The sequence below is a fragment of the Trachurus japonicus genome, chromosome 19 (assembly GCF_045865225.1).
Source record: "Trachurus japonicus isolate A0001 chromosome 19, Traja_1.0".
In the NCBI taxonomy this organism is placed as follows: domain Eukaryota; kingdom Metazoa; phylum Chordata; class Actinopteri; order Carangiformes; family Carangidae; genus Trachurus; species Trachurus japonicus.
In genome coordinates this window covers 2,922,087-2,948,313 of record NC_140925.1, presented here as the reverse complement: position 1 = coordinate 2,948,313, position 26,227 = coordinate 2,922,087, and the positions used below count along the sequence as shown (strand labels likewise).

Genomic DNA, 26,227 nt, shown 5'->3' with positions numbered 1-26,227 from the left:
AATCCCCCAAAAATGCCTCAATAAAAGTCGGATGTTGTCTATTTTCTATTCCCACTTGTAGCTTTCTCATCTTTTCCCATCACATCGTTGAACATGTGGTCAGCTGGCAGCTTTCTCAGCCTCTAGCGCTGCCTTGGCCGTCGTTGAAGCGCTTTCTTAATCCCTCTCTGCCAGACTGTCTTTGTGTAAATGTGCAAAAAAGAAAAAAAAAAGGAAAAAGAAAAAAGAGATTAATGAGACCCATGTGCCATTACAGCAGAGTGTGATGTTATTTTCTGGTCTGGACAAATCACTGAGATTGGAAAAGAAGTAAAATAAAAATCCAGAACGAGTCGCACCAGATCGGATTGTGAAAACCCAACACGTTTTTTTTATTTTTCGTTGTTGTTTGTGTGTTTTTGGATCACAGCACTTCTGATTAACTGGATCATAATATTTGATTTTACAAATTTGTTGCCTGAGTGACCACAGCTTCACACACACAGAGGATGTGGTTCTGTTTCTAAGATGTTAAACCTTTGTAAAAACCTAAAACATCGACCATTCAGTTCAATTTTCGAGTTTCTTCTGCATCCTAAAAGATGTTTGCATCCTATCTGAAGGGTTTTATCTGAAAGGTGCAGCCCGGGGCTCCACAGGGCTCATCCCCGGGGCCCCAGCTTTTCATTTACAAACAGGAAGTCTTGCTTCTTTAAACACTGGATGATTGAATCAGCGAGGTTGAATCAGAACGGCGGTGGAATGAGGTTGTGCAGACACCAAAACCTGGATGGATGCATCCAACTGTCCTTCTTACTCCACTTTCTATTGAAGACACTTGTGCATCATCGAATCAATCAAATAAACTTTGTGTGGTTGTGATTCACAAGCTGGAAACACAACTTCTCTGGCTGCAGCCTCGCGTGTGTGCGGTTTAAAAACTCCCTGTCGACAGTTTTACAGACAAACGCTGCCCAGTGACTTGACACATACCGGGAACAAAGCTGCTGCACGACCGAGCGACCGAGCGAGCTGACGTCTGCAGCTCTGTCAGCGACGATCTTGAGACGCATTTTTGGCTTTGGCTGCAGCCCTCAGCCGACCGACAGTGTTTGCCGATTGGCCGACCCTCCGTGAACCGAGCGAGCTGGCCCGCTGCGCCTTGTCCTACTAACCTACTTCAGCCCAGATGTGACGTGGAACAGAAAAACTGAGACATACGTATAGAAGCAGCAGCAGCAGCACACTGCAAAAACTCAAAATCTTTCCAAGAATATTTGTCTTATTTCTTGTCAAAATGTCTCATTTCTAGTTAAAACTAATCTCTTTCCACTTAAAATAAGACTCATCACCTTAAAATTCACTTGTTTTTAGATCATTTTCACTTGTTTCAAACTAATTTTCAATTGAAATAAGTAGAAAAATCTGCCAGTGAAAGCAATTTTTTTGTGCTTGTAATAAGAAAGAAAAACTTGCTCCACTATCAGATTTTTCTACTTATTTAAAGTGGAAAATTTGCTTGAAAAAAGTAAAAACAAAAGTGTCTAAAAACAAGCTACTTTTTAATGTGATGAGTCTTATTTCAAGTATAATTAGATTTATTTTGACTAGAAATAAGACAAATATTCTTGGTAAGATTTTGAATTTTTGCAGTGCAGCAGCAGCCGCCATGTCAGGACACAACTTCCATCAACGCCACACTCCAGCGAGCATGACAAGCGTCTGTTTGTCTGTCACTGTATGTGTGTGTGTGTGCGTGTGTGTGCATCTTGTTTCCCTGCTGATGACAGACACATGTGTTGCCCATTTCCTCTGTTAGGTAAGTCAGCCTGAGGACTCTGACCCACTTTTGGTTCAAGTTTAGGAAGAAAGAGGTGAAGAGGAGGAGGAGGGAGAGGGAGAATAAAGGATGAATGACACATGAGAAATGGATGCCTCGGGGTGGGGCGGGGGTGGGGGGGGGGCAGCTGTGGAGTGATGAAGACATCTCCAGACAAGCAGCGATGAAGATCAAGCTTCATGTGATTGACGTGCACAAAGAGTCGGACTGAAACCACAGGTATGTTCCTCCTCATCCGTACACGACCAACACCCAACACCCAACACCCAACACCCAGGCCTGTGGAGCTGGAGCAATAATACATCAATAATCTGTGTGTGTGTGTGTGTGTGTGTGTGAGAGAGAAAGTGTGTTATTGTGTGTGTCCTGCGGTCTCCATGAGTCATAACTCATGACAAAGCAAAATAAAATGTGGAGTTGGAGATTAAAGTGCACGCCCTCTGCAGATTTAACTCTGCACGGACGTGAATCAAGTTTACAGTTTTGCACAAAAACTCGTCTGTGCAGCATCTGAAACATTATAGTTCACTCTTCATACATACTGTCTATATATATATATATATATATATATCATATGTAAGTCAACTTTTGCAAGGTTCAGATTTCTGCATGTTCAGCTGACGTCTGCAGGAATCAATCAACCCGAGGGGGACGTTGCTGCTGCTGCTGCTGCTGCTGCTGCTGTCGTCTTCGTTTTGAATAATTTAAGTTATGTAACGACTTCCTGGAAACTATTATTTTAAAACTGTCTGAAATTGACCAACATTTACTCCTAAATATTTATGCATGTGTGTTTTAATCCAACATTATTATTTAACACAAACAACAGGATCACAGCAGCGCTGCTGGTGTCCCTCAAACCACCGGTGCTCTTGCAAAGGGTAACAGATCAAAAAGGCACAAAAGTTAAAAACCCTTTTATTTTAGGGGGTACAGTTGAAAAAAGTTTTTTTAAACTGTACCCCCTAAAATAAAGGGTTTTTAACTTTTTCAAACCAACCTGAGTGCCTGCAATTTTTTCTTTTTTCTTATCATTTAACAACTTTTACTTTACTTGTATTGTGATGATAGGCCTGTATTAGTAATGATAATATAATATTAATGTTGTCCAATCAGATACTCAAGTCTTATTATGATGAAAAAATATCAAAATTATGTCATTTATTACTATTTTACACAATATTCAATGTGTAAACTGCACTTAATGTAAAATTAATCTATACTATTGTTTAGAATTGGCCTATACGTATCTCCTGTACAGTGATATATAGGCTAATCAATATGGGAATTAAGAGAACTTATATAATAAACATCAGCTAGAAATTGCATAAGTTATCGATCCACACACACATAGAGACATAAACAACATGCTGCTGCTCATGAATGGACTCATTCATCCGTTTTCCTCCGTCAGTTCAACATGAAGCTTCTCTGTCCTGAACGTCTGAAGCCTCCGACCGACCGACTCACTAAATCACCGTCATTCTCCAGGATCACAACTCTTTGTCTGCGCTGAGATCACAGGGCCGAGGGGCCGAGGGGCTTCGCTGGTAATTTAAGAGTCACGCACAACAACAACAACCAAAACACAAACTCCACAACAACACGAAGAGGGCCGAGTCGTGCTCTGGTGCTTCTCCTTCTCATTATCTCTTTGTTACGTCTTCTTCCTCTCTGTCTTTACTTTAATGAAGCAAAACGTTGTAAATGTTCCTGAGATCAGACCCAAGCTGTGGTGTTTGGTTGGAAAAGACGGTTTTGTTTTAATGAATTCTCCATCACAGTGTCGAGGTCTCTGCTTCTTCTACATGATGCAGATGAACAGTCACATATGGAAAAACTCCAGACGATGAAAACTGTTCTCAGATCTGCAGATGTGCTAATAAAGCAGTGTTTAATATCATATAATGACTTATCAAAGATGAATATTTCGGATTTAATCAATAATTAACAGGAAAAGCACCGGGGCAGATGATGAGATAAATGACTGATAACTTCTATTTTGCAAAGTGTCGACCCGCTGCTTGGTTTTATCTTTATTATCTGTCTACTTCTATTTATTCCTTTAGTTTATTCTAATTATTGATCAATAGGAAGAGTCTATTTTCTAAATGTTATTTAACCTGCTGGAGCCGAGTTACATATTTAATTTCTAACATGTTGAACGACAATAAACTAAAGGCAGGTTTTAATATCTGGTGTAATATCTGTCGATTCTGACTCTTTTATTTCTTTTGCATGTTTTTGTTCAGTAGTTGTGTTTTCCCAGTGGTTTCTTGTTTTCTCTCCGTCTCTCTCTCTCTCTCTGTCTTCTCGTCTTTCCTGCAGACAGACGGACTCAGACCTTTCAGCCCCGTTGCTTAAGCAAACAGGAGATCTGCCAGCCGCTCTGAGTAATTCACCGAGGGGAAGATGTGGACGGAAAAACAATACCGGAGAGGAATTTCATCAGATCTCTGCACAAAGCCGATTAATTTGTGTGAAAATGTGATTTATCACCGTATTATATTTGTTGTCGTCTCCTCTGCAGACATCTCCATCTCCATCTGAGTCTGTGTGGATCTCTAGAAGGTCGTGTGACCCTGGAGGACTCTCTGCTCTGTCTGGCAGCAGCTGCAGTGTTTTCATTCTCACTATAAGTGTGAGTAAGTCAGGATCAGAAGCTGCTGCAGCTCCTGTCTCTCTGTGTAAATCTGTCTGAGCCGGTTCTTTAAGCCGCTCAGCGACACGTGTCATGGAAAATGATCGATGCCGGATCAAGGTGGAATAATAGTGGATGAGTCAAGACTCAGGAGGACGACGGCCACCAGCTCCATGTCGGCACATGAGGAGCTCAACGCTGCTCACTGACACACAAACACACACAAACACGTTCTGTCCAGTTTGATCTGGTGCTGCTCATCCAGTGATGGCAGTGACATCATGTTAAAGCCCCTGCACGCACACAGGTGAAGGGATGATGTGATGTCACCAGCTCTTTGTCATCCTCTACCTGCTGCAGTAACGACACCATGAGAGCAACAACAACAATAAACACCTGAACGTGCACAACACAAACTCACTTCACCGCTGCTCTACACACATCTGAACTGTCTCCACCACAACACACCATTATGGCCCATTCCCATAATATCCCTATAGTCATAGCAGTAGGTTCGTTACCTTTAATTGTCGGTGCAAGCTATTTTTAGAACGGTGGAGCAGAGCCGTGAGCTGCTCAGAGCTACGCTACGGAGGCTCATGGGATTTCTTGGTTTCCCTTCATCAAACTCATCAAATACACAATCCAACAACTCCACAACGCTCTGGTGGACAAGTTGTGACCTGCACATTCACCACGCTATGAGATAATAACACAACGTTACCACACAGAGTTGTTTTAGAGGGAAATACAGAGACTGTTGATGAAAAACTGTCCCTGAAGGCAACGCGCATCAGCTGGTTTTGCATGAATTTCCCTCTAAAACAACTCTGTGTGGTAACGTTGTGTTATTATCTCATAGCGTGGTGAATGTGCAGGTCACAACTTGTCCACCAGAGCGTTGTGGAGTTGTTGGATTGTGTAGGCTATTTGATGAGTTTGATGAGGGAAACCGAGAAATCCCATGAGCCTCCGTAGCGTAGCTCTGAGCAGCTCACCGCTCTGCTCCGCCGTTCTAAAAACAGCTTGCACCGACAATTAAAGGTAACAAACCTACTGCTATGACTATAGGGATTATGGCAATGGGCCAATTTGCCAAAATCTTGAACTATCCCTTTAAATTGTCTTCATTAGAAGCAGGAGTGGTTGTAAACAAACAGAATTCATTTCAGAGTTCAGACCACGAAACTCTGACTGAACCCGAGTTACAACACAAAGACAGAGTGTGTCTATGTATGTGTGTGTGTGTGTGTGTGTGTGTGTGTGTGTGTTGGGCTGGAATGGATGGATGGATGGATGGATGGATGGATGGATGGATGGATGGATGGATGGATGGATGGATGGATGGATGATGGATGTGTAGGAGGGTGGAGGCTGTAATTTTTCATCTTTCTGCAGAACTCCAGCTGCCTCCTGGTTTCCAGTGCATGTAAACTCCCAAACCACAAACTCGGAGCAATTTGCAGATTTCTGCACAATTTCCTCCCCCCGGCTCCGAGGTGGTTTCTGTCTGACCGACCCACATCGGCTCACATCCTGCAGCGTCACGCCATGTGTGTGCGTGTGTGTGTGTGTATGTGTGTGAGAGTCTGAGATCTAAGTTTAGATCTGAGACACACCTGTCTGAGTCTCATTAAGCTTTTTTCTTTTTTCTCTGCATCAACAACAACAACAGAAACAGTCTGGAGAAAACATGAGACTTTGATTGTGTGTGTTTGTCGTGTCTAATCGGAAATAGGAAACTCATGTGAGTGCGAGTGTGTGTGTGTGTGTGTGTGTGTGTGTGCGCTGCTGTCAGGTGTGTTCAGGTGTTTCTTTGTTCTCTCTGAGTCCTCAGGATGTTTCTGTGGCTTCGCTGGTTGTTTTAATGAAGAAGTAAAAACTGTTCAACCTGAAGACTCAACATGGAGATTTTTAGCCTGGACTAAGTGAAACAAAATGTTTCCTCTCTTCTGACCTTAAAAGGGATACGCCAACATTTTTTTTTCGTGTCTTGCCTCACTCCCGAGTCCATGACCAGCAGATAGACACCATCCTTTCCACTGTGCGTGCAGTAACAAGGGAGATAGAGCCGTATCGCCCGTAATTAGCTTAGCTCAAACACTGGAAGTGTATAAGTAGTGTTAGCCTGCCTCCTAAGCTCTAAACTCTGTAAATATATCACTTTATCCACATTTAAAACATTTTTAGGTGAGAAAGTAGCCGTTTAGATCAGCAGTGTGTCGTTAATTTGTCTAAATACCAGCTGTTTACAATTTTGTTCGGACAAATTCGGCGCTACTCAAGCTAGCCGTTGTGACCAACGCACTTCCGGTTACTTTAACAAAATAAAACACCCGTTGCCCTTTACATACAGAAAACCATGACGATAGAATTTGTGCTTTTACTTTGAAACAGGAAGCTAACCTACCCTCGATGTAGCTAGCTTGAACCAAAATAAACCGTCTTTGCTTGAACCCTCCGTTTTGACCGATCTCGTCCCGTTAGCGGCATTTGACCGCTCAAGATGCCTTACCGGAGAGTTCTGTCAGCTCTGAGACGAAGATCGGCCCGCCGGTTTCCGTTTAGAGTTGCTGAAGAGTTTCTCTGATGACTTTAGGTGGAGGCAGGCTAACACTACCCATACACCTCCAGTGTTTGAGCTAAGCTAATTACGGGCGATACGGCTCTATCTCCCTTGTTACTGCACGCACAGTCGAAAGGATGGTGTCTATCTGCTGGTCATGGACTCGGGAGTGAGGCAAGACACGGAAAAAAAATGTTTTTGGTGTATCCCTTTAAATTCAAAGTTCATGGAGAGAAAAAAAGAAGATTTAGATCTCGGCCGTAAACAAGATCACAATCACTGGGTTTTTTTGTGTGTTTTGTGTCTGTGCATGTTGACCTGAACGTCTGCTGCTCCACAGCGTCTGGCTGATGGAGATTCAAGATGTCAGGAAGGATGTTTGTGTTTCTGTGTAAATGGCATCAGCAGGTCTGAACCTGTCGACCTGACACACTGCAGCTCTGTTTGACCCAAATACATTGAGTTTTATATACATGTACAGCTCTGGAAAAAATGAAGAGACCACTTCAAAATGATCAGTTCCTCATGGTTTTACTATTCATAGCTATGTGTTTGAGTTAAATTAAACTTTTGTTTCATTCTACTGACAAAATTTCTACCAAATTTGAAATAAAAATATTGTCATTTAGAGCATTTATTTGCAGAAAATGGCAACAGGTCTAAATAACAAAAGAAATCAGGTGTTTTCAGACCTCATATAATGCAAAGAAAACAAGTTCATATTCATTTTAAAACAACACAACACTACTTTTTAAACTTAGGAAGAGTTTAGAAATCAAAATTGGTGGAATAATCCCAATTTTTAATCGCAGCAGTGTTTTTTTTATTCATTTATAATCTTTCTTCCTCATTAAATGTGTGTTCCAGAGCTGTATTATTGTAGATAATAATATATTTCTGTGGGTCTATGAGGATGGGAGCTGCGCCACATTATATTTTACGACCCAATAGAAATGGAGAAGTAAAACTTACACGTCTCCAAAACTATTTAACATTTATATTTTAAGGTCTTAAAGAGATTAAAATGTTTTTTGTAAATCTTGTGTTTTCAATGTTGTGAAAACAGATTCCAAATCTGCGTTACATAACACATCCTGCTTTTATAAATACAGCTGCACTTGATTCGCTCTGACTCACGGCCTGTTTTCTCTTATTCTACCTATTTGTAGATCTATAACTTTAATCAACGTTAATTTGAAAAGTCACAACAACAGGCTTTTCTTTCTTCCTTTCTTCTTAGAGCTTTGTTTCTTTATTTGCTCGTTAAATTCACGGAAAAAAATGGGGATTAAAGCTTCACTGTGAGATCTCCAACTTCCTGCAGCAGATGTGGAGACACTTTGAAGGGATTAAACACTCTGGCAGCTTCTTCTGTTGAAGTTTACCTATGAAAACCAGTTGAGTTCCTCTTTTAAATGTGCAGGATGTTGCAGCTCTGACTGTGTACAAACCAGACACTCTGACCTTTCTCTGCTAGAAAAAAATAAGAAAAAAACCTTTTTCCATTATCCAGATTTGGTGGAAAAACTAATTTCCTCAGATGAACTCTGTGGTTCGACTGACCAAAACGAAACCCACATGAACCCACATGAAACCTCTCCTCCCTCCGTGTCCCGACCTGAAACCTCCCACTGAACTAAAATTAAAAGCAGGCCTTCTGTTCAGAGACGCTGATGAAAAGCAGATTCTCCGAGACGTGATAAATACCTGAAGTTACCGTCTGTTTTGGAAAATAAAAAGGAGAATAAAGAGAGAGGAAGATGAAAGCAGGTGATGTGTTCGAGGACGGCCCGTTGGTTTTCCTGCTGCAGCTTCACCTTAAAGGGACATTGTGTAACTTCTCCTGTTATCTATTCAGGAAAATCGATTATTTGGTTCAAAAGTCTGTTTTTCATTAATTAATTTCATGAATTACTGATGCTGCATTCACCTGCAGTCGGGCAGACGGCCGTCACTAACAAACCAGATGTCATTTTAGTCACAGAAGTCCAGAGAAAGACGGTAAAACGTGGATCAGGTAAAACAATACGACATCCCCATGACAACATATTGTCACGACGTGTATTGTTTTGGTTATGCCGTTACGTGCAGCGGCTGTCGTCCGTCTGCCGTCTGCCCAATTTCAGGTGAATGCAGCATGAAAAATACGATTGCGTTGCTTGTGATATACAACCGCAACGCTAGATGGTAGGAATTCCTACACAATGTCCCTTTAATGAGCACAGGTGAGTTCAAAGTGTCACAACGCTGCAGAAAAACTGAACTGAACTCCTTCAGACTTTGAAGAAGGAAATGAGAGTGACGGACGGACGGACGGACGGAGGTACTCACCGGAGTGTCGATCTTGATCAGAGCGATGTCGGCCTTCTCGTCCACGTCTTTGATCTTTGCGTCAAACGTGGCTCCGCTCTTCAGCTCCACCTGGAGGAAGAGGAGGAAAAAACATCAGATCAGAGGCGGTATAGATGGATCCAGATGTGTGTGTGTGAGTGTGCACTGCAAAAACTCAAAATCTTTCCAAGAATATTTGTCTTATATCTTGTCAAAATGTCTCATTTCTAGTCAAAACTAATCTCTTTACACTTAGAATAAGACTCATCACCTAAAAATCAACTTGTTTTCTGATCATTTTCACTTGTTTCAAACTGATTTTCAATTGAAATAAGTAGAAAAATCTGCCAGTGAAAGCACATTTTTTGTGCTTGTAATAAGAAAGAAAAACTTGCTCCACTGTCAGATTTTTCTACTTATTTCAAGTGAAAATCTGCTTGAAAGAAGTAAAAAGTGTCTAAAGACAAGCTACTTTTTAATGTGATGAGTCTTATTTTAAGTATAATCAGATTTGTTTTGACTAGGAATGACATTTTGATTAGAAATAAGACAAATATTCTTGGTAAGATTTTGCATTTTTGCAGTGTGTTTCCTCTGTGTGTTCGCTACAGATGTTTGCTTCGCCTCTCGTACCTTCACTCTGTGTTTGTTGGCCACGACGTGAGCGTTGGTGACGATGAGTCCGTCCTCCGATACCACGAAGCCGGAGCCGCTGGCCACCGCCACCTCCCTCTTGGAAAATATCATCCTGACACAGAAACAAGAAGAGAGGCGATGTCAGTTGTTGTGTGTGCGACCACAGTCTTTGCACTGCAAAAACTCAAAATCTTACCAAGAATATTTGTCTTATTTCTAGTCAAAATGTCATTTCTAGTCAAAATAAATCTAATTATAATTAAAAATAAGACTCATCACATTAAAAAGTAGCTTGTTTTTATACACTTTTTACTTTTTACAAGCAAATATTCAACTTTTAATAAGCAGAAAAATCTGACAGTGGAGCAAGTTTTTCTTTCTTATTACAAGCACAAAAAACTTGCTTTGACTGGCAGATTTTTCTACTTATTTCAATTGAAAATTTGTTTGAAACAAGTGAAAATGATCTAAAAACAAGTGAATTTTTAGGTGGTGAGTCTTATTTTAAGTGGAAAGAGATTAGTTTTGACTAAAACTGAGACATTGTGACAAGAAATAAGACAAATATTCTTGGAAAGATTTTGAGTTTTTGCAGTGTGTGTGTGTGTGTGTGTGTGTGTCTGTGTGTCTTTTCTTACTTGCGGTACAGTTCAATATGAACGACAGCAGGTGCGATCTTCTCCACCACGTCAGCGATGAAGTTGTACTTGTAGCGAAGACTGTCGGGGTCCTGCTGGCCTGAGAAGAGAAAACACACAGTCAGTGAACTGTAACACACATTTACACACATTTATGCATACACACACATGAAAACGAGAGCGCCGTGGGTCTGCGTTGTTGCCAGGTTGGATGGGAACCGACGAGCACTGTGAGTGGGAGCCTCATAAATCGTGGTGTATTGTCGGGCGCGATGCCGCGTATGAATTTCTAGAGTTTCATCTGGAGCGTGACGAGCGTGCGCGCTGCTGCGATGTGATGTGATGTGACCCAAACTGTAGCTGCTGAGTCCAAACCAGGTCCAGATGTGCAGATGAGTGCGGTATATGAAGTGTAGATGTGAGAGCAGCTGCAGACGATCCCACCGCTGCTGCCACCACCACCGATGCTTATAAAGCAGAGAGGAAATGACTCTTTTACATGCAGAAACTCCTCCACCGTCACCTTACGTAACCCTGCTCTGCTCTCCAGAGGTGCTGCAGCATCAACATCTGTCACGGCTGCAGATTCTTTCTTCTCTCATTTCATTTCACTGCTCGTTTGGAAGTTTTGGCCGGAGCAGCTCCGACCCACTGGAACCGGTTAGAGACACGTTCCTTCATGTGTGTGTGGAAAAACATGTTGGAGATGTGGAGGCAGCACAAGACTCAGCGCCAAACTGTGTGTGTTTGTTTAAAAACTGATTCAAATGTGGATGGAAGATGTTCGTTGAGCCACACTCCACGGTGTTAAAGGGATAGTTCAATCGCCATAGTCATAGCAGTAGGTTTGTTATCTTTAATTGTCAGTGCAAGCTGTTTTTAGAACGGTGGAGCAGAGCCGTGAGCTGCTCAGAGCTACGCTATGGAGGCTCATTATGGGATTTCTTGGTTTCCCTCATCAAACTCATCAAACACACAATCCAACAACTCCACAACGCTCTGGTGGACAAGTTGTGAGCTGCACATTCACCACGCTATGAGATAATAACACAACGTTACCACACAGAGTTGTTTTAGAGGGAAATTCATGCAAAACCGCTGATGCACGTTGCCTTCAGGGACAGTTTTCTCTGTATTTCCCTCTAAAACAACTCTGTGTGGTAACGTTGTGTTATTATCTCATAGCGTGGTGAATGTGCAGGTCACAACTTGTCCACCAGAGCGTTGTGGAGTTGTTGGATTGTGTATTTGATGAGTTTGATGATGAGGGAAACCAAGAAATCCCATAATGAGCCTCCGTAGTGTAGCTCTGAGCAGCTCGTGGCTCTGCTCCGCCGTTCTAAAAATAGCTTGCACCGACAATTAAAGGTAACAAACCAACTGCTATGACTATAGGGATTATGGCAATGGGACAATTTGCCAAAATGTTGAACTATCCCTTTAACACAGACTGACTGACTGATGAGAACTTGTTGAGGTTGTGCAGCCTTCACTCTGGCTGCAGCTCAGATCACAGATCACAGGCCAGACTTTCTCTAATCTGCATCACATCAAAGTAAAGGGAAAGTTTCTTTAAAGTCTATTTTTAGCAGCTGGAGCTCAGGTTCAGCTGGAGAAGACCAAACAAGAAACACAAAACGTTGATTCATGCTCCTCCTGTCTGTGCGATGTGTGTTGGACCTCTCTGGACGAGGTTCAGCAGCATTACAACATTTATTTATTATAACTTTAATATTTTATGGATTGAACCGCTCGGTCGTCCATCAGTTAAATGAGTCGTCAGTGACAAACCGTCCACGGCTGCTCCATAAATCTGAACCACTCGATGCTCTCTACTGTATATACTTTGGAGAAGAGTCAGCAGCTCTGATTTATGTCTGCAAAACCTCTCCTGAATCAGAACAAATACCTGCTGCTACGCTTCTTTAAATAACCCCCAGCTTTCATTCTTCATGCAGAGTGAGTGAGAGCCAGTGAAGACTTGTCAGAGACTCAGAGACTTGATCTCAGCTGCTTCTATATATTCCTGCCGTCTACAGATCTTATCACAGTCTGGTCCTTAACCTCATTTCTCACGATGAAAAACTCACAACGCAACAGTGCACTGCAAAAATGCAAAATCTTACCAAGAATATTTGTCTTATTTCTAGTCAAAATGTCATTTCTAGTCAAAACAATCTCATTCTACTTAAAATAAGACTCATCACATTAAAAAGCAGCTTGTTTTTAGACACTTTTACGTCTTTCAAGCATATTTTCACTTGAAATAAGAACAAAAATCTGACAGTGGATCAAGTTTTTTTTTCTCATTACAAGCACAAAAATCTTGCTTTCACTGGCAGATTTTTCTTATTTCAATTGAAAATGAGTTTGAAACAACTGAAATTGATCTAAAAACAAAGTTAATTTTAGGTGATTGAGTCTTATTTTGAGTGGAAAGAGATTAGTTTTGACTAGAAATGAGACATTTTGACAAGAAATAACACAAATATTCTTGGTAAGATTTTGAGTTTTTGCAGTGTGGAGTTGATAAAACTTTTCTGTCTCACAAAGAAACCAGTAGCAGCTTGTTCTTTAATCAGAATTAACGTCTTTATGTTTTTCTAGATTTAGAAGAGTTAGATTTTTTTGTTTTCTTGTTCCTTAGGGTCAGTGGTTTATCTCTGTTTTGTCAAATAAAGTCTGACTCAAGTTGAACTCAGATGAAAGGAATCTACACAAAGCTACAAACTGATGCTGCCGAGTTTTTCTCAGAACATTTTCCTCCTCCTCCTCCTCCTGACTGAGCAGCTGTTTGTTGTGAATGCTCAGCTGCACCTGACCATCTGGAGGAAGACACTGATGTGTGTGTGGGGGGGGGGGGTCTGGTGCTCTGCCAGCTGTTTGAACTGAGCTGAAAGGAGCCAGTCAGGTGGAGAGAAAACGTCCCGACCTCAAGCGCAGCGCAGGTGTCGACTCGGTACCAGCTCAGGATACAGTGAGGTCAACGACAGGTCGCAGCTACCTACAGCCCATAATAATCATCACTCAGGTCAGGTGGCGTCGGCCTCCTTGAATGCAGCGACTGTGCATTTTCACATCAGCACAACATTTGTCCTGCAGCCAAACCGACAATGAACACACACCCTGCAAAAACCCAAAATCTTACCAAGAATATTTGTCTTATTTCTAGTCAAAACTAATCTAATTCTACTTAAAATAAGACTCATCACATTAAAAGTAACTTGTTTTTAGACACTTTTTACTTCTTTCAAGCAGATTTTCACTTGAAATAAGTAGAAAAATCTGATAGTGGAGCAAGTTTTTCTTTCTTACAGTATTATCATTGCTTTGACTGGCAGATTTTTCTACTTATTTCAATTTAAAATTTGTTTGAAACAAGTGAAAATTATCTGAAAACAAGTTAATTTTTAGGTGATGAGTCTTATTTTAAGTGGAAAGAGGTTAGTTTTGACAAGAAATAAGACAAATATTCTTGGAAAGAGTTTGAGTTTTTGCCACAGACCTCCATCGTTTCCACAACATCCTCCTAAATACTCACTAGACTAGAGCACCAAACATGGATTCATCCGCCGCAGCAGATAGTCCCCAACCGATTCACCATTTCCTGCTGTTTGTGTAACATCTGCTGAAAGTCCCAGCGACCAGCTGTTGGAGGGGAAATCAGCCTGAGCTGCAGGACACGTCGCTAACTCTGTGTTGGTTTTGGATTTTAAGATATTTATAAGATAAATAAAAGGGAGGTTGACTTTTCGTGCAGTTTCATCATTCATATATCTGCAGAAAGACGACGTGGACTAAAGCTCAGGGGACAAATAACAAACTAAAAACTGGAGGTTTATGTTGGACGATAATCAGCATTGGGGTAATTTGTAGAGTTCTTGTTTGACACCGAACATTCATCTCGTGCCATCGCTTCACGTGCCATCGCTCCTAAAAACCCTCTAATGACGCTCTGCTCCGAAATCTCATTATGAGCCGGACGAGCCTCGACTGGGAAAAATTCCTGCTGTTCCCTGAAAGAGTTGAGTCACCGTGCGACCGTGTTTTGTTGACGCTGTATCCAGGCCTGTCAATCTGACAAACGGATCGCAAGTCTGCACAGGAAGCAGAAAAAATAAAAGAAAGAGAAGAGGAAAAAAAAAAAAAAAAGACAAGGAAAAATATTTTGACCCCTTTGAATCTGGGTTAAATAACTGTTTGACCTAGATCTGCATCTGTTTAGGAAGTTACACAATCGACCAATCAGCTCCAAGAGATGAATCATTACAGAAGACTTAACATGGGGTGTGTGTGTGTGTGTGTGTGTGTGTGTGTGTGTGTGTGTGTGTGTGTGTGTGTGTGTGTATGTGTGTGCGACACTGACATCTTCCAGATTTCTGTCCTCGGCTCCAAACCCTGAGAGAAGGAACGCACAGAAGATCAAAGATGGAGGGAGAGAAAGGAGGGAAAGGAGAGACGGGAGAAAACAAAGAGATTTACTGTAAATGTGGAAGAAAAAGAGAGGAAAGATGAGAGAGAGAGGGGGAGGAGAGGAGGGGGTCAGAGATGGGAGGAGAGGAGGACAGGAAGTGTGAGGAGAGTTTGGAAAGATGGGAATAGGAACGTGGGAAGATGAAAGAGGAGAGGAGGAGGAGACAAAAGATAAGAGCGGAGGAAAAGAAAACACCCTGACGTTTTTTGTTTTTTTTTACCTTTCTATTCCTGGAGAGATGATTGTTAAAGGGATAGTTCAACATTTTGGCAAATTGGCCCATTGCCATAATCCCTATAGTCGTAGCAGTAGGTCCGTTACCTTTTGTAAGCGCCATTTATTATTGTTTTTGATATTTGCGCTGATTTATGTTGACTAGTAATACGTTTGAATATGATTTGAGTTTTGACCCATCTGTGTTGATGTTTGGGGCTTGTGCGGCTTCCGTAGCTAGAGCAGGAAGTGAAGCGTTGTAAAGAATGTGTAAAAAGTGTTGAATAAATGAGTGATGGCGGAGCAATACAGTCGTTTTACCGCGAGGTACGCGACTTCTGCGTTGTCTGCAGCTCGACGAGTATAAATGGTCTCCTGTCATCTCTCATGAGTGGTTAACAGAACAAGAAATGAAGAACAAAGAAGAGAACGTAAGATAGCCACTACACCTTTAATTGTCGGTACAGAGTTGTTTTAGAGGGAAATACAGAGACTGCTTGATGAAAAACTGTTCCTGAAGGCAACGCGCATCAGCGGTTTTGCATGAATTTCCCTCTAAAACAACTCTGTCTGGTAACGTTGTGTTATTATCTCATAGCGTGGTGAATGTGCAGCTCACAACTTGTCCACCAGAGCGTTGTGGAGTTGTTGGATTGTGTATTTGATGAGTTTGATGATGAGGGAAACCAAGAAATCCCATAATGAGCCTCCGTAGCGTAGCTCTGAGCAGCTCACGGCTCTGCTCCGCCGTTCTAAAAACAGCTTGCACCGACAATTAAAGGTAATGAACCTACTGCTATGACTATAGGGATTATGGCAATGGGCCAATTTGCCAAAATGTTGAATTATCCCTTTAGAGGAGAAGAAGAGGAGGAGGAAAATAAAGATGTGCAGGGAGGAGAACAAGAAGAACAAAGGAGAGATAAGAGGAGAGATAATCAGCAGCAGAAGCAGAAGAAACAGAGGAGAAAGACTTTGACCTCGTTGAACTCCTGAGTCGGAATCAAACTGGACTCAGCAAACTGGTGTGTTCACAGCTGCAGCTTAACTGTGTGTGTGTGTGTGTGTGTGTGTGTGTGTGTGTGTGTGTGTGTGTGTGTGTGTTCATTCCTTAATATACAACCCTCGCTCGCCCACAGGGGAACACTGTTTGTTTTTACAGCTCAGGGCAGCGACTCAGGACGTCCTGGCCAAACTTCAAGACATTATGACCTTACCTGGTTAGGATAAACATGAAGAGTGTGTGAATGTGTATGTGAATGTGTGTGAGTGTGTGTGTGTGTGTGTGTGTGTGAGAGAGAGAGATTGAGAGATGTGGAGGTGGGAAACAACCCTGTTTTCAGTTCGGTGCGGTCAGAAATCTGACTGATCAGCGAACGAGGCGACGCCGAAGCCGAGGTGTGGACGTGTGAGGAGAAACAGTAAAAACAGCTCTGATTGGTTCAGACGAAACATGTTCAAGGTTCATTGATACAACTCTGCAACTCAGGTTTGCCAACATTAGCCAAACAAAACCTTATGAAGGAAATGAATATTGATAAAGAAGCCTTTGGCTCAGCATAGAAGTTGCAAACAGGAGTCTACGTTAGAGAAACTACTGCAACGACATAGTTTACATCTGATCTGTCTGTGTTTAATCCTTATGAGAATAATAAGTCGTGGCCAGTGACCAGTGGATTTAACTCTGGAGACACACTGGGAAAAAAAAGGAGTTGGGAGTTTTCCATTAACTTTAAAGGGATAGTTCAACATTTTGGCAAATTGTCCCATTGCCATAATCCCTATAGTCATAGCAGTAGGTTCGTTACCTTTATTTGAAGGTGCAAGCTGTTTTTAGAACGGCGGAGCAGAGCCGTGAGCTGCTCAGATCTACGCTACGGAGGCTCATTATGGGATTTCTTGGTTTCAAACTCATCATACTCATCAAATACACAATCCAACAACTCCACAACGCTCTGGTGGACAAGTTGTGAGCTGCACATTCACCACGCTATGAGATAATAACACAACGTTACCACACAGAGTTGTTTTAGAGGGAAATTCATGCAAAACCACTGATGCACGTTGCCTTCAAGGACAGTTTTTCATCAACAGTCTCTGTATTTCCCTCTAAAACAACTCTGTGTGGTAACGTTGTGTTATTATCTCATAGCGTGGTGAATGTGCAGCTCACAACTTGTCCACCAGAGCGTTGTGGAGTTGTTGGATTGTGTATTTGATGAGTTTGATGAGTTTGATGAGGGAAACCAAGAAATCCCATAATGAGCCTCCGTAGCGTAGCTCTGAGCAGCTCACGGCTCTGCTCCGCCGTTCTAAAAATAGCTTGCACCGACAATTAAAGGTAACGAACCTACTGCTAAGACTATAGGGATTATGGCAATGGGCCAATTTGCCAAAATGTTGATCTATCCCTTTATTGTAGACAGAGTCCTGTTGGTGCAGCATCTAGTGGCCGTTAGAGGAACTGTAGTTATTCTCTCAGTAATGTGAAGTGATGATGATGATGATGGTGACAGAGAGAACAGAGCTGACGGTCACATTTTATTCTGTCTTTCTCCTTTGCTTAAAGAATTATTATTATTAAATGAATAAATAAATGATGATAATATAATACATTCTTGTGTGTTTTTATCGTCCTAAATGTTTTTATACATGTCATATTTTCTTATCTTATATGTGTCAGATAGAATGATGGAGGACTGAAGGACGATCTCTCCGATGGAGGAGGAGACATCCAGTCTGTGTGTTTCTGTGTGTTTCTCTTTGTGTGTGTGTGCGTGCAGACTGCTGCTAAGGTCGTCCAAGTTCAGACCCAACACACACACACACACACACACACACACACACACACACACACACACACACACACACACATTGCTGAAATATTTCTGTGTTATCAAACTTCTGGCTTTGTTAGAGTCCAACGCTCTCCTCACTTTTCCTGTGTGTTTCTTGAGATACAATCTCTCTCTCTCTCTCCCTCCCTTCCTCTCTCCCTCTCCATCTCCTTCTCCTTCTTTCTCTCCAATTGTTTTTTATTGGCATGAAAGTTTTAGAAAAAAAATATGTTGCCCAAATATCAGAAAAGAAAAAAAAAGAGAAAGGCAGAGAAAATGCACCAGCAAACATTGGCAAAACTTGATCTACACGCATATTAGTGTATTTTACAGTGTGGTTAATTAACTGCCTAAGTCAGGGCTCCAGACTAACATTTTTCACTCGGAGCACAGTGGCCCCTAACTTAAAATTTTAGGAGAGCAACCAGGAAATTTAGGGGCACACACTTGTAAATTGATTTGCAGGGCAAGTATTCACAATACTCACACACATTGACCTGCCACCTGTAATGACAAACATCAGATTTTTTGAGTCCCCCCTTTCATGTTCCACCAGCGTTACAAAACAAAAGACAGGCAACTTCACTGGTTGCACATGTGCACAAGTAGATGACAAATTTACTGGCACTGTCCCAAATTTTAGGGGCAAAATGCTCCCATTTAGGGGCAGTCTGGAGCCCTGTAAGTGAAGAGTTCATTTGCAAAAGCAGATAAATGCCATTTTGAAAAAATTAGGCTGATGCTTTTGAATTATTCTTTGCATAGTGTTGTTTTCAATAAAGCTTTATTTTCTGAGCTACGTCTGTTTTGTTATGCCTAATCTCATTGCTCAACTTTGGTTTGACTGATATCACCTGCCTGGTGTAAATAATAGTTGTTGTTGTTTTTTTTTTTTAATAAACGGAGTTATCTACTTCTGCAAATGAACTCTTCAAGTGCAGATCTGAGATGTTATTGAAACACACAGTCTCTCACCTTTCCCGCACGCGCCCCTCTGGATGAAGATGACGGGCGGCTGCTGCAGCTTCGCCGCGCGGCCGCTCACGCGCTTCAGCTCGCAGATGTTCCGGTAGGAGACCCCGTCGCTGCCGCACACCGGCTCGGACCCGGCGGTGCACGTGCACACGCCGGGCTTGCCCCTGCGCCGGACGGTGGCCGACCCCTCCACGCCGCCGCCGCCGCCGCCGCTGCTCACCACGCACTCCAGACCCTCTGCGCACTCCTCGTCGCCAGTCCCGCCGCACTTCTCGCCCTCTCCGGACGCGCAGACCGGGCAGCAGTCGCAGCGGTCCAGCACGTCCCCGGCCAGGCAGTCCGCGGGGATCGGCGCGCACTGGGACTTGTCGCATCGCTCCGGACAGCCGATGGCGAAGCGCTTGGATATCCGCGCCTCAGCCAGCAGCAGCAGCAGAGCCGTTACGCACAGAGAGAGACGAGCCATGATGGAGCAGAGCAACAGAGCAACAGGACCTGCAGCTGAAACTCGAGTTGATGAAGTTGATAAAGTTTGGAGAGCGCAGAGAGACTGACTGACTGATGCTGAGCTGTGGCCCGGTTTATAAAAGCTGCAGGATAAACACACCAGACGATTGGTGGGCGTGTGTGACGTCTGTCAGAGGAAAGGAGGGAGGGGGAGGTGGAGGAGCTGAGTGCATGGGTTTAAAGTGTTTAAAGTTGCTATGCATGAAGCAAAGTAACTGTAGTTACTCAAGTAACCTATATATAGATAATAAATCCAGCTAAAAAACTCACAAATTAACTTATTGTATAGATTATAATGACAAGGAAGCTTGATATCTATCTATCTATCTATCTATCTATCTATCTATCTATCTATCTATCTATCTATCTATCTATCTATCTATCTATCTATCTATCTATCTATCTATCTATCTATCTGTCCGGTGTGCGTCAGAGGAAAGGAGGGAGGGGGGGTGATGGGGTGGTGGAGGAGCTGAGTGCATGTAGCAAAGTAACTGTAGAATCACTGCAAAAACTCAAAATCTTTCCAAGAATATTTGTCTTATTTCTTGTCAAAATGTCTCATTTCTAGTCAAAACTAATCTCTTTCCACTTAAAATAAGACTCATCACCTAAAAATTAACTTGTTTTTAGATAATTTTCACTTGTTTCAAACTAATTTTCAATTGAAATAAGTAGAAAAATCTGCCAGTTAAAGCAAGTTTTTTGTGCTTGTAATAAGAAAGAAAAACTTGATCCACTGTCAGGTTTTTCTACTTATTTACGAAAAGTGGAAAATTTGCTTGAAAAAATTAAAAAGTGTCTAAAACAAGCTACGTTTTAAACGTGATGAGTCTTATTTTAAGTAGAATTTATTTTGACTAGAAATAAGACAAATATTCTTGGTAAGATTTTGAATTTTTGCAGTGAAGTAATTTTGAGGCACTGCACTGGACTTGAGTATTTCAGCTCTGGCTGCTTTTCAAGGAAAAACCTGAATATTTGTACTTTGTGACTTGTAGTTGGATATTTTTCTATTGTGATATTGTTTGATCTTCACCCTGTTGTGTAGCTATATGACTCAGTAATGACGTGTATCTTCACTCTGTCTGGACTAAACTGAACGTCTGAGTCTTAATTCAACCTCTTAAACTCACCTAAACAGATGGACTTCTACACTCTGTGACAAGAACAACACTGTGAACCTTCTATTCGCTCTTGGTTCTGTACGCAAAACCTAAAAAAAGCACAAACACAAATGTTCCTTTACCAAAAGTAAGAGTGAACATCCGACGGACAACTATGGACAAACCGTTATTAAACGTCCGGTCCATCAGACAGCAGCTTTTCCCCCAGTGTTCAGACTGCTCATGCTGTCACTTGGCTATTTCTGGAGAGTTGACTATTACACGTCTTAATTAACGCTCCCAGTGATTAACATCTGTGGTCACCCCCCCTGCACTAAAGTACAGTTTTATTTATTATCCGTCTCTGAACACAGCTGTTTCTGCTTCTCCTCTGTTTTACAGTGCAGAGCTGTAAAACTAAAAGTAACCTGCTGACGCCTTCTGCAGTTTCCACGTCTGTCCAGAGTGACGGCATTTCATAATCGTCAACATCATCGTCCTCATCGTCATCGTCTGCACTGCTGCACGTTCACACTGACATCCAGTCTGTGAGTGCTGCTGATGTGCAACAATTGATTTTTCCTAGAGACAGTTGGTTCAATACAGTGACTGAAGAGTTCAGTCACAATGATCTAAATATTTTACATGTGTCTAATTGTTGTTTTCCCCATGTGTGTGTCACACTCTGGCTAAATTTTAAATTGGATATTTTCACATCTACCGTTTTTCAACCGGTCCTAACTCTCATTATAGTGGGGCGGATTAGCTCAATATTTTACACCAATCGTTCACTTTGTGATAAAAGCATGAAATTTGGTGGATGTGTTGGTGAATATGTTTCAAACAAATCTGGATATTGGGCCACCTCAAAAGCGCCCCCTAGTGGCCGTGGCAGCTATTTGTTATGCGAATAAATGAATGATGAACATAAACTGCCCTTTTAATAATACCAACTGGTGATGTATTGTATATTGTTGGAAAGCCTGATACAACGAGGTACAGCTTGTAAGGATCGTGCATTCATGGAATGAGCAACGGGGCTAAACGTGTGGGTAGCGCCCCCCAAAAATGTGCATCCCCTGTGGGGCGGATTAGCTCAATAAATCACAAGAATTGTTTATTTTGTGACAGAAGCACAACATTTGGTGGAGGTGTTCGTGGATACATTTTTGAAACATGGTTTTTAAGGACCCTTAAGATGTCTACTTAAGATTTTTGCTTGTTGCCCGGGTCAACTAATGTCCCATGGGGGTTTTTTCGGTGGCCATTTTGAATTTATGTCTGCAAGAATGGCGAAAAGGCCAATTTTCATAACTCCTAAACCAGACATCATACAAAGACAAATGAACACACTTTTTCCAATAATTATGACACTATAATACATAGTTGGTATTATTAAAAGGGCAGTTTTTATTCATCATTCATTTATTCGCATAACAAATGGCTGCCACGGCCACTAGGGGGCGCTTTTGAGGTGGCCCAATATCCAGATTTGTCTGAAACATATTCACCAACACATCTACCAAATTTCATGCTTTTATCACAAAGTGAACGATTGTTCAGCTAATCCGCCCCACTATTAGGCTATTACTGTTATATCTAGAATTTTACATCATTAATCGTCTTTATTCCACAATTTCATAATCAAAATTACATTTATTGTACTTTTACTTTTTTTTTTGATGTTTTGTCATATGTCAGATGTTACATCAGTGTCGGGGAAGCTCTGCTTTGGAAACTATCAATTGTTCTGAGGGCTTCACACTCAATAATGAAGGTTTCTGTGACATCGCATGTGACACCATATGATTATTACGTCATAGTTTGATGTTCAGGGAAACACGATCTATTTGATGCGGGGAACTCTGCAGGGCCACCGAGTGCGTAACTCATCTCCTCGCGGTGGAAACGTTTCAACCTCGTCTGAAGTCAGAAAATGAATTTGTTTTTCCCCTAAAGTGACTTAATATCAGCACAATATGTTGAGGGCTGCAGGAGTGGGACTGAAACCAATTGCTTTTCATTTTCATTTTTTTTAAAAAGGAGCATGCAGGCCCAGAGCTGCTGCTGGAGACTTGCATCATCGCTAGAAACGCTGGTCCAGCACTTCAGTGTTTTAGGGTAGGCTACAATGAACTTTGAAGTATCTAAGGAAGTTCTTAAACGTTTGTGTTTCATACTTTAGTCCACTTGTACGTCTATTTATAATGACAAAAACACAGTGTTAATAAACAACCCCCTCCACGCTATTTGATATAGCCTAGTGTGAGAAACCTTCAGGGCCTGATGGAGACAGAGGAGCTGCTGCTGGTTCTGGTTCTGGTTCTGGTTCTGGTTCTGGTTCTGTTGTCTTTGGACCAGACGGCTCCAAGCGGCCGCAGAGTTTTCAGAGTTATTGATGCAGGAGGAAGCCAAGGAAACCCACCCAGAGTCTGATCCCTGAAGGGTGTGTGGGTCTGGGATTAATGCAATGACGCATAAATATGAACAATAAAGAACATTAGATAGATAGATAGATAGATAGATAGATAGATAGATAGATAGATAGATAGATAGATAGATAGATAGATAGATAGATCAAACTTTCTTGTTACTTGAGTACTACTTACGCATAAATATGAACAATAAAGATAGATAGATAGATAGATAGATAGATAGATAGATAGATAGATAGATAGATAGATAGATAGATAGATAGATAGATAGATAGACATTAAGTTTCAATAAAGTTGATATCTACTCATGATGTTTTTCAAATATTAGGCATAAAAGAACACAAATTAGATTATTCGATTATACCAAATTTTGGTAGCATCATAACTCTGGCCACTAGATGTCGCCCTTGACAACCAGCATCTCGGCGCACTTCCGGTTTCCATTTGCCCACAAACATCGCTCTTTTCTCGGTAAACAGCAACACAGTAAACAGTCACAAGTAAATAAAACTACCACAGACACTGAATACCGACATATTAAACAAACTAAAGCATCTACAATCATTTTCTCATGCTAGCATTGCCAGTTCAGTTAGCCAAACTCGCGCTAGCAACGTCCGCATATCGGTAACAGGAAGCTATTAGCTGTTCCCTTGGATTTATCGGCATTGTGTACCCATAGTAACTTACACATAGATTAGAAGAGAAGTCAGAGTCAAGCCGTGTCGTCCAGCAGCTGGTAGCTCTCTCCATCCACACCGGGACAACCGGAAATCTGTACCAACTTTATGGATGTTCTGATGGGCCACCTGCCGACCGAGCTCCACCTGCGCTGCGGTCTTATCTCTGTGTTTGACAGAGTTTCATTTTTTGTGAGGAAAAGTAGTTCCTTCAGGGGAGGAAATTGTGACAGGTGGGATTCACCTGAGGGCTGATACCTGTTACTGCGCCGTGTGGGCGGAGCCTGTGTGTTTATACACCTGGGAAGAACCAGGTGCTATCTATCTATCTATCTATCTATCTATCTATCTATCTATCTATCTATCTATCTATCTATCTATCTATCTATCTATCTATCTCTATCTATCTATCTATCTATCTATCGTTCTATCTATCGTTCTATCTATCGTTCTATCGTTCTATCTATCGTTCTATCGTTCTATCTATCGTTCTATCTGTCTATAGGCTATCTATCCACGCAACCTCTTTCTTACTTTTTACCTACTGGGTGAATGAATGTTTTTTTTTTGACAAAGGATGATTTTTTTTTTTTTTTAGCACAAACATAAGAGCTGTAAAGTGAATTCTTTGTCAGCTTAATGGAGGGTAACCCTACAAAGGCAAAGTGCAGTATAGGCTATCTGCATTTTTTCCATTTTTTTTTTTTTGACCAATAAAAAGTGTGGCATGTTCTCTTCATTCTGGTAGAATTTGATATTGGTAGGCTACTGCTAAAAGAGTTATTGGGCTTTTTATTTTGCTGTCCATCCAAAAAAGCGCTGTGAAACCAAGGCAACGTGCAGTATCTGTAGCTAATACCAAGCCAAAGTGTAGTATCTGCACCAAAACCAAAGCAAAAGTGCAGTTATCTGTCATAAAACTGTCAAAATTGGTCAGAAAGACAAACTACAAAATACATTTATTCAGTCCACCTTTATCTAATCAATTATAGACTTGGTAGTTATTCATAATTTGATGCTTAAACCTGACACTGAAAAACACAAAAAGCTGTTTTTCTCAGTTTGACCTTTTATACAGATACTGCACTTTGCCTTTGCAGGGCAGTGAGTGTGACAGCTGGTTCGGGTTTGGTTCAGGTTTGGTGCAGGCAGCAGCTTCACCTCTGGAGGTCTCCACTGAGGCTGTTTCCATCGCTCTGGTGCTGTCAGACGATCGGATGACTCTAAACCCTCAGAGCGGTTCATCTGCTCCCGCTGCACCTCATCAGTCTGAGGGAAGACGTGATGCAGAGGGGGCTTTCATCCATCTTTCTGTCTTCTCTGTTTGTGTGTGTTGCCGTTGCCACCCTCATCGCCATAGAGATGTAGCCTACTCCGGAGGCTCAGAGAGATGATGATGATGATGATCTCAGGACTCACCCAAGATGCTTGAGATTCTGTTGAAGGGGCCTCCGGGGGCCCGTGATGGGATTTGAACGGTCTCTGAAGCGTGCCAGACTATCGCTGAGGACGGTATCGGGTCCGGTGAAAACCCAGCAGGGATGTTTGAAAGACTTTCACCGAGGCTTTATGGTGATCCAGTGATCTGAGGAGGGGTTTGGGCCACTTGGACTTGGACCAAGGTTGCTTTTTTTACAGGGCTCCAGTGGTCTGTGGTGGAGTTGCAGTGATTTAGTTTTTTCAGAGGTTCTGCTGCTCATTAAAAGTATTCCAGAGATCCTTGAAGTGGTCCAAGGTTTCTTCTTGAACAGCTTCCCGGGGTCTTCAGGCTCCATTTGTCCTCAAATAAGTTCAAATTGAGGCACAGAGGTATTCTTAATATTTGCAGTGACCCCCCTAAAGGACTTTGAGCAGGTGCCACTGTTCAGTGAGTCTGAGGAGCCTTGAGGACCTTTGAATGGACTTTGATGGATTCCAGCAGACTTTTAATGTCTTTAAAGGGATAGTTCACCCAAAATTCAAATTGCACTCATTATCTCTACTCACCCTCATGTGGACTAAGGGCTGGGAGAAGTTTCAGAGTCCTCTGTGGCTTCTCTGAGTTACAGGGGGTCTCGGCGTAGCAGTGCATGTCCATATAACGGTTGCAAATGGATACCAACTGTCTTCGTAACAAAAAGACACACCAAAAAACATCCAAATACCTCCATGCTGCTCCTATGTAATGTCCGTCTTGTATCGAAGCCCCGAAATGCGAAATTGTTCCGAAAAAAATTAAATAAGTCTATATTTCAAGCTTGTTTTGTAGCGGAAGCTTCTCGAAGCTCCTCTTCCCGGTTCGTCCAAATTTGACGAACTGGGAAGAGGAGCTTCCACTACAAAACAAGCTTGAAAAATAGACTTATTTAATTTTTTTTGGAACAATTTCG

At 41.9% G+C, this 26,227-nt stretch overlaps 1 protein-coding gene across 1 annotated transcript in view; it reads right to left on the bottom strand.

Annotated features, from left to right (window-relative positions):
• Window positions 1-19,611, bottom strand: part of htra1b (HtrA serine peptidase 1b) — a 30,188-nt gene extending 10,577 nt beyond the window's left edge. The window contains exons 1-4 of the mRNA XM_085761332.1: window positions 19,131-19,611; window positions 10,632-10,731; window positions 9,991-10,105; window positions 9,358-9,447 (exon numbers count right to left, since the gene is read on the bottom strand). Of these exons, the coding sequence (XP_085617458.1) occupies window positions 9,358-9,447; window positions 9,991-10,105; window positions 10,632-10,731; window positions 19,131-19,596 (771 nt within the window). The 5' untranslated portion in view covers window positions 19,597-19,611. The remainder of the gene's footprint in view (window positions 1-9,357; window positions 9,448-9,990; window positions 10,106-10,631; window positions 10,732-19,130) is intronic.
• Between the last annotated feature and the right edge of the window lie 6,616 nt (window positions 19,612-26,227).